This window comes from Mustelus asterias, unplaced genomic scaffold (assembly GCF_964213995.1).
Source record: "Mustelus asterias unplaced genomic scaffold, sMusAst1.hap1.1 HAP1_SCAFFOLD_1097, whole genome shotgun sequence".
Taxonomy (NCBI): domain Eukaryota; kingdom Metazoa; phylum Chordata; class Chondrichthyes; order Carcharhiniformes; family Triakidae; genus Mustelus; species Mustelus asterias.
The window spans coordinates 32,878-41,689 of NW_027591042.1; the positions used below are offsets into that span (position 1 = coordinate 32,878).

An 8,812-nucleotide genomic window follows, 5' to 3' on the forward strand; every position below is an offset into this window, starting at 1 on the left:
GTGCAAAAGGTTAAATCTCACGGGATCAAAGGTGAACTAGCTAGATGTGTACAGAACTGGGTTGGCCATAGAAGACCGAGGGTAGCAGAGGATGGGTCTTTTTCTGATTGGAGGCCTGTGACTAGTGGCGTTCCGCAGGGCTCTGTACTGGGACCTCTGCTGTTTGTGATATATATAAATGATTTGGAAAAAGATGTAGCTGGTCTGATTAGTAAGTTTGCGGACGACACAAAGATTGCTGGAGTTGCGGATAGTGATGAACATTGTCAGAGAATACAGCAGGATATAGATAGGCTGGAACATTGGGCAGAGAAATGGCAGATGGAATTTAATCCAGATAAATGCCAAGTGATGCATTTCGGTAGATCTAATGCAGGGGGGGAGCTATACAATAAATGGCAGAACCATCAGGAGTATAGACACACAGAGGGATCTGGGTGTACAAGTCCACAGATCCTTAAAGGTGGCAGCACAGGTGGAAAAGGTGGCGGAGAGTATAAAAGTTGGCATATGATGTTGCAGTTATATGGAATGTTGGTTAGGCCACGTTTGGAGTACTGCGTCCAGTTCTGGTTGCCACACTACCAGAAGGACGTGGAGGCTTTGGAGAGAGTACAGAAAAGGTTTATCAGAATGTTGCCTGGTATGGAGGGTTGTTCTCCCTGGAAAGACGGAGGTTGAGGGGCGACCTAATAGAAGTTTATAAAATTATGAAGGGCATAGATAGGGTGAACAGTTGGAAGCTTTTTCCCAGGTCAGAAATGACAAACACAAGGGGTCACAAGTTCAAGGTGAGGGGGGCAAGGTTCAATACAGATATGCGGGGGACGTATTTTACACAGAGGGTGGTGGGGGCCTGGAATGCACTACCAAGCAAGGTGATTGAGGCAGACACGCTCGGATCATTTAAGACTTATCTAGATAGCCACATGAACAGACTAGGAATAGAGGGATACAAACGGATGGTCTAGTTAGGAACACATGATCGGTGCAGGCTTGGAGGGCCGAAGGGCCTGTTCCTGTGCTGTATTGTTCTTTGTTCTTTGTAAATGTTTTCTACTGGTTAGGTCCCTGTAATCTCCTCTCTGCCCATTAGCAGGTGATCCTGCAGAGATTCCCAGCTTGGTTCTTGTTTATTAGCCCGTTAGTTAATGGATTCTCCTTCTTTACTACTGCTAATTCATCTTAACCCTGGGATTGATGGAGATCTTGCCAAAGAACCTGAGGGCAGCAAAATCTCTAGGGTGAAATGCAACTGGGGTCTCATTGCATAATGGAACAGACTGCTGTTCCGATGCAAACAGGCTTGGGTGGGCAGAATGGCCTCGACTTGTTCCTTGGTGTATGACGAGGAATGATGTTGGAGGGCTAGAAGATAAGGAATTAATGGCAGCGGATGTTTTGTGTTTTGACAGGAGGTGTGCATCACGTACCTGGACTGTTGCCAGCGAGATCGGAGCAGGCACACACGACATAAGATTCTCAGGTACTGCTCCCCCACCTCTGCTCACCTCAGCCCACACCCCACATCCCCCTTCTGCCTACCTCCCACTCCTTCACTCCCCGCTCCCACTCCCTCACTCCCCTCATCCACCCCCTCACTCTCCTCACCCGCACCCCCTTGCTCGCCTCGCTGCTTTACTCTGTATCTAATCCCGTGCTGTACCTTAGAATCATAGAAACCCTACAGTGCAGAAGGAGGCCATTCGGCCCATTGAGTCTGCACCGACCACAATCCCACCCAGGCCCTATCCCCACATATTCACCCGCTAATCCCTCTAACCTACGCATCCCAGGACTCTAAGGGGCAATTTTTAAACCTGGCCAATCAACCTAACCCGCACATCTTTGGACTGTGGGAGGAAACCGGAGCACCCGGAGGAAACCCACGCAGACACGAGGAGAATGTGCAAACTCCACACAGACAGTGACCTGAGCCGGGAATCGAACCCGGGACCCTGGAGCTGTGAAGCAGCAGTGCTAACCACTGTGCTACCTGTCCTGGGAGTGTTTGATGGGGACAGTGTAGAGGGAGCTTTACTCTGTATCTAACCCCGTGCTGTACCTGTCCTGGGAGTATTTGATGGGGACAGTGTAGAGGGAGCTTTACTCTGTATCTAACCCCGTGCTGTACCTGTCCTGGGAGTATTTGATGGGACAGTGTAGAGGGAGCTTTACTCTGTATCCAACGCCGTGCTGTACCTGTCCTGGGAGTGTTTGATGGGGACAGTGTAGAGGGAGCTTTACTCTGTATCTAACCCCGTGCTGTACCTGTCCTGGGAGTGTTTGATGGGGACAGTGTAGAGGGAGCTTTACTCTGTATCCACCCCCGTGCTGTACCTGTCCTGGGAGTGTTTGATGGGGACAATGTAGAGGGAGCTTTACTCTGTATCTAACCCCGTGCTGTACCTGTCCTGGGAGTGTTTGATGGGGACAGTGTAGAGGGAGCTTTACTCTGTATCTAACTCCGTGCTGTACCTGTCCTGGGAGTGTTTGATGGGGGACAGTGTGAAGGGAGCTTTACTCTGTATCTAACCCTGGATTGTGTCTGAAATCTGTTATTTTAAAGGGAGAATTATCTATTCATCTGCTCCTGCCCCAAGTGCGTGGCTCAGGCTGATGACCCTGACCTGACCTCCGAGGAAGAGGAGGAGATCGAGGCTGATGCAGAGAGTGCCGAACTGGAAGACGAGATGACCGATGTTTAAGGCAGTCACTGAGTGGAGAATTTGCCTGGAAGGAGGCTGTTACGGAGTACCTCTGTTCACCAATGCAATAACCACGCCTAGGATCCATTAACACACACACACACACGCACAATCTCTGTACAAAGCACTTGCTCCAACTCATGGGCTGGCTGGTTAATTAATCACACCAGATGCTTCATGTGAGGGGAAAGATTTGTCGCTGTTTTGGGAAGGGGGTTGTTGTTGCAGGGGGGCAGGCAGGAGTCTGCACCCCGCCAACCCTGCCCTCTACCCCTCCTCACCTTCGGTTGCTGAGGGACGGGCTCCCTTCGCTGACGGGCCTCCTGCCCTCTCCGGGTGGTGTCGGAGGACGCCGCTGGTCCTTGCTCTCTCTCTCTCTCTACACCTCTCACAGACGGCCTGGGAGGTCAGGGCACTGAGTTAGGGTTGGTAATTGGCCATGGGGCAGTGTGGGGGTAGATGGTGAGGGTGGGACGTGGGGGGGGGGGGGGGGGGGGGGGGGTGGTTTCAGTTTGAGCCCCGGTCAATTCTCATGTGAGAATTGAGTGAATCGAGTCAGAAGCTCCCCCCGGTGCAATAGCTTGCGATCAAACTGGGACTCGTACATGGGGGAAGTTGGGTGATATTGTGATCCAAAAGCTTGGGAGCCGGGGAGGACAGAGTGTGGATTCAGCTCACTGTGAGGATAACTATTGTGTATTCTATTGTGGAGTAACACACACACACTCTCTCGCCAGCTGCAAGGGGATTTTAAATCGATCAGAAGTGCAGTCAGACCTATTTCAGCTTGTGTGTGACACAAGTGTGCCTGCGTGTGTGAACATGGTGTCTGTGGGTCTCTGTGTACGTGTTTCTATACCTGGTGGTCTCTTTTATCTGTGTGCCTTTATTGGGGTCTCTGTGCGTATGCTGATGAGTCTCTGCGTTTGTCTCTTTGTATGTGTGTGTGGTGTCTGGGGGTGTGTGTGTGTGTGTGTGTGTGTGTGCCCGTGTATGAATCTCTTTGCCTGCTCATGTCTCAGTGTGTGTGGGTATCTCTGTCTGGTTACATGCGTGTGTTTGTGTCTGTTTTTGTGTGTGGTCTCTGTCTGGGTACATGTATGTATGTGCCTGTGTGCGTGCACATGTGTGGATCATTGCTCAAGTCTCGTGTGTGTGTGTGTGTGGATCCCTGTCTCTGTGTGTGTGTATATGTTGACATGTGTCTATCCCACTCCCTGCCTTGGGAACAAGGTAGAGGCATTCACTGACTGGGTCCAAGGCATGATCTTTTTAACCCCCCAGATATGTTTGAGAGGATTGTTCTGAGATGTGACTGTCTGAGAGACTGCTATCATCTGCGTAGTCTGTGGTCCGCAGAGACCCAGGGCCTGAATAATTCTGTACCTTTCACCATATTCTGCCTGTACAGAGACAGGAGGCCATGGGCGCAGGTGCTGGGGTCGGCAGATCCATTGACATGCTTGGCTTACCACAGCGTGAAATGTTACAGCACAGAAGGAGGCCATTCAGTCCATATTACATAGAATTTTGCAGCATAGACACGGGCCTTTCAGCTGGTTCATCCATGCCAGTGTTTGTCCTCCACAAACCTCTCCCTCCCTGTCAGCGTAACCCTGCGATAGGTCAGTCTGTGATGTAGCCGGCTCCTCGGAGGACTGGAGACAAGTGGGAAACTGCTTGAAGCTGTGTTCAGTGTCATGGGGCAGGGCTGAAAGGTGTGGCACGGTTTGAGGTCTGGGAAAGCTGGGAGTGGGGGTCGGAGGTGTGTACAGTGTTCTGGTCCTGATCACATTCCTGTTACTGCCACTGGGGAGAGCGCGTGTGGGGACAGAATCCAGCTGGCTCCCCCCCCCCTCCCCCATGGTTGGATATGCTGCTGATGGTGGGGAGGAGGGATTTGGCGGAACTGATTTTTAATGTTGCGTATAATCTAGAGAGAAATTGTATATAAACACCTGCTTTAGGATAGGTTGTAACTTGGATCAGTTGGACTGTACTTGGATCAGCGATGTGACAGCTGCCAATCAAATCATTGCAGCCTCTCAGCACTGAAGTGTGATCAACTTGCATGCACTCAATAAAGTTTGAAAAACAGCTTTGGTTTGATTTGATTTATTATTGTCACATGTATTAACATACAGTGAAAAGTATTGTTTCTTGTGCGCTCTACAGACAAAGCATACCGTTCATAGAGAAGAAACGAGAGTGCAGAATGTAGTGTCACAGTTATAGCTAGTGTGTAGAGAAAGATCAACTTAATGCGAGGTAGGTCCATTCAAAAGCCTGACAGCAGCAGGGAAGAAGCTGTTCTCGAGTCTGTTGGTACGTGACCTCAGACTTTTGTATCTTTCTTCCGATGGAAGAAGGTGGAAGAGAGAATGTCCGGGGTCCTTAACTATGCTGGCTGCTTTTCCGAGGCAGTGGGAAGTGTAGACAGAGTCAATGGATGGGAGGCTGGTTTGCGTGATGGATTGGGCTACATTCCCCAAGCTGTGATACAGCCAGAAAGAATGCTTTCTATGGTGCATCTGTTAAAGTTGGTGAGAGTTGTAGCTGACATGCCAAATTTCCTTAGTCTTTAAGTCTGTGGTCTCTCTCGAGTCTTCCTGTTGTCTTAATTCAGTCTCTGACTGTTGGGCACATGTTCAGCTGTGAATAAACACACAGCTGCCAGAGCAGTCCACGGTCCCTCTCTCTCAATAGACGAGTGTCTCATTCACTTGTCACCATTGCTGGTAAGTCTGCTATACATTTCTTTATTCATTCATGGGATATGGGGGATGCTGGTTTAGACCAACAGTTGTAGTCCATCACTAATTGCCCTTGAGCTGCTGCCTTGAACCACTGCAGTCCGCGCAGTGTAGGTACACCCACAGTGCTGTTAGGGAGGGAATTGCTTTGAGCCAGCGGCAGTGAAGGAACGGCGATTTATTTCCAAGTCAGGATGGAGAGAGGCTTGGAGTGGAATTTCCTGGTATCTATCTCTTGTCTTTCTTGATGGACATAGTTGCGGATTTGGGAGGTGCTGTCGAAGGAGGCTTGGTGAGCTTGGTTTGCAGGTGCAGCAGGTAATTAAGGCGGCAAATGGAATTTTGTCCTTCATTGCTGGAGGGATAGAGTTTTAAAACAAGGAGGTTATTGCCACGATTCTCCCATCCCGACTTTTCTGTCGGGTGGCGGTGGGAGACACGCGTCTCCGGCCTTGTACCAGGATTTGCACATGCGCCGGGAATGCAGCGAACAGTCGCTGGTCAGACCAAACTGGAAACCGGCGGGATGGCAGGTAAGTCATTTGAATCTTTTTAAAATATATTTTAAATATGTTTATTAGTTCATTATCGGGAACTTTCCGGTCCCGATCGAATCTCCCACCCCGCCAGCAGTATGTCATTCCACCGGGGTTCAGACTAGCTCCCCACATTCGAGGAACTAGCGGGAGACCCCGCTGGAATGAAGGGGGGCAATCAGTGGCCACCCCAAGTGGTTGGGTGGCAGGGGAGTGGTGCCCCCTGAGCATGGGCACCCTGGCAGTGCCAGCCTGTGCCCCCTGGCACTGCCCAAGGGGCATTGTGCCCATGCCCAGGATGCACCTTGGCACTGCCCATTGGGGGGTCCCTTTGCCACTCTGCAGATAGGATGGACGGATGTCAGCAATTGGGCTGGGCTGGGTGGTGGGGTCTGCCAGGGGGCGGTGGCCTGTACATCGAGGCGCTCTGGGACTGCAGTGGGGGGAGGTGGCCTGGGAATTGTAGGGCTGAAATACAGAGTAAAGGGGTCAGGGCTAGCCTGGGAACTGTGGGGGCTGTGATTGGGGAGGGGGGGGTTGGCTGGAGGGGCAGCACTGCGGGGGTCCCGGGCTGGACGGCAAACAGGGAGTCTGACAGATTGGGGCCACTGCGCATGCGCAGAGTTCCAGAACTGTCAGACTCCGGCGCGAATAGGCCCCACCCCCCACAGGTTTCTAATGATGTTCACGACTGGGACCTCTGCAGTGCACAGAGTGCGGAGATTCAGGTGAGAAGCTGAACTGACAAAACATTTACAACAGTTTTCCCGCCAATTCAGCACTTTTGGGAGAATCATGGCCTATGTTGCATAAAAGCAAATTACTGCAGATGCTGGAATCTGAAACCAAAAGGGAAAATGCTGGAAAATCTCAGCAGGTCTGCCAGCATCTGTAAGGAGAGAAAAGAGCTGAAGTTTCGAGTCCAGATGACTGTCAAAACTCAGGAGGACACCTGATCATGTACCTGCCCAATAGTGGGGAAAGTAAAGTGTCCAGGAAGACAAAAGTTATGTTGCAGCTGTATAAGGTGCTGGTGATAAGGGCAGTGCAGTTGATGTTGTCTACATGCATGTTAGCAAGGCCTTTGACAAAGTACCGCATGGTAACGTTGTAGGTAAAATAATACCTCTGAGACTAGTCGTGAGTCAAAATACAGTGGTTTATTTGCACAATGGTGGGAGAGGTCCGATGCCTAACACGGCCTCAGACTTCTCATCGAATACAGGTTAAGAACAGATATTTATACCCCCCCAGGCACGTCCGCAGTTTCCCAGGCCCCGCAGGTTCCCAGGCCGTGGCTTGTCCTCCATCGTGTGAACCTTGCTGCCTTGGCAGTTTCTTCATGGTTGTCTCAAGGCCGTGATTGTTGTTGCTGTCTGTGGACACCTGTGGTGTGTTTAACCAACATACAAGGCTGCAGTCTTGCACAAACAAGTGAACTGGCATACAGAGGTGCAGGGGCCTATATAACAATTTATGTTACAGTAGCTATATAGAATATATATGAATGTATTATTCTACCATCACAGAAGGCCTACAGGTAGGCTCCATTGTTACACAGCAGTACATAATATTAAAGAACACAAAATGGCTACTAGCTGGGTTAGCCACATCCCTGATATACAATTAGCTGGGAACAGCAAGGATACCTGTCTCTCTTATCTGGTTTGGATACATGTAAACAGGCTTTACAGACATGAAAACACCGAACTCTTGACGAAAACATGAGCTCTGCAGTGTTTCTCACAAAATCTCTAAGTATCACAGTTCATTAACCCGTTCCCATCTTCAGCAGGTTGTTGCATAAGGTTAAATCTCAGGGGATCCAGGGTGAGGTATCTAAATGGATACAAAATTGGCTTCTTGACAAGCCAGAGGGTGGTTGTAGAGGGTTGTTTTTCAAACTGGAGGCCTGTGACCAGCAGTGTGCCTCAGGGATCAGTGCTGGGTCCACTGTTATTAGTCATTTATATTAATGATTTGGATGAGAATATAGGAGGCCATGGTTAGTAAGGTTGCAGATGACACCAAGATTAGTGGCATAGTGGACAGTGAAGAAAGTTATCTTCGATTGCAACGGGATCTTGATCAACTGGGCCAGTGGGCTGACGAATGGCAGATGGAGTTTAATTTAGACAAGTGCGAGGTGATGCATTTTGGTAGATTGAACCAGGGCAGGACTTACTCAGTTAATGAAAGGGCGTTGGGGAGAGTTACAGAACAAAGAGATCTAGGGGTACATGTTCATAGCTCCTTGAAAGTGGAGTCACAGGTGGACAGAGTGGTGAAGAAGGCATTCGGCATGCTTGGTTTGATCAGTCAGAACATTGAATACAGGAGTTGGGTCGTCTTGTTGAAGTTGTACAAGACATTGGTAAGGCCACACTTGGAATACTGTGTACAGTTATGGTCACCCTATAATAGAAAGGATATTATTAAACTAGAAAGAGTGCAGAAAAGATTTACTAGGATGCTACTGGAACTTGATGGTTTGGGTTATAAGGAGAGGCTGGGTAGACTTTTTTCTCTGGAGCATAGGAGGCTGAGGGGTGATCTTATAGAGATCTATAAAATAATGAGGGGCACAGATCAGCGAGTCAATATCCTTTCCCAAAAGTAGAGGAGTCTCAAACTAGAGGGCATAGGTTTAAGGTGAGAGGGGAGAGATACAAAAGTGTCCAGAGGGGCAATTTTTTCACAGAGGGTGGTGAGTGTCTGGAACAAGCTGCCAGAGGTAGTAGTAGAGGTGGGTACAATGTTGTCTTTTAAAAAGCATTTAGATAGTTACATGGGTGCGATGGGTATAGAGGGATAT

General features: G+C 49.5%; 1 protein-coding gene across 1 annotated transcript in view; it reads left to right on the top strand.

Moving 5' to 3' along the window:
- The window catches only part of smyd5 (SMYD family member 5), a 35,134-nt gene extending 30,324 nt beyond the window's left edge, over nt 1-4,810 (top strand). Inside the window, exons 11-12 of the mRNA XM_078205933.1 lie at nt 1,416-1,486; nt 2,570-4,810. Coding sequence (XP_078062059.1) covers nt 1,416-1,486; nt 2,570-2,708 — 210 coding nt within the window. The 3' untranslated portion in view covers nt 2,709-4,810. The remainder of the gene's footprint in view (nt 1-1,415; nt 1,487-2,569) is intronic.
- The last annotated feature ends 4,002 nt before the right edge of the window (nt 4,811-8,812 follow it).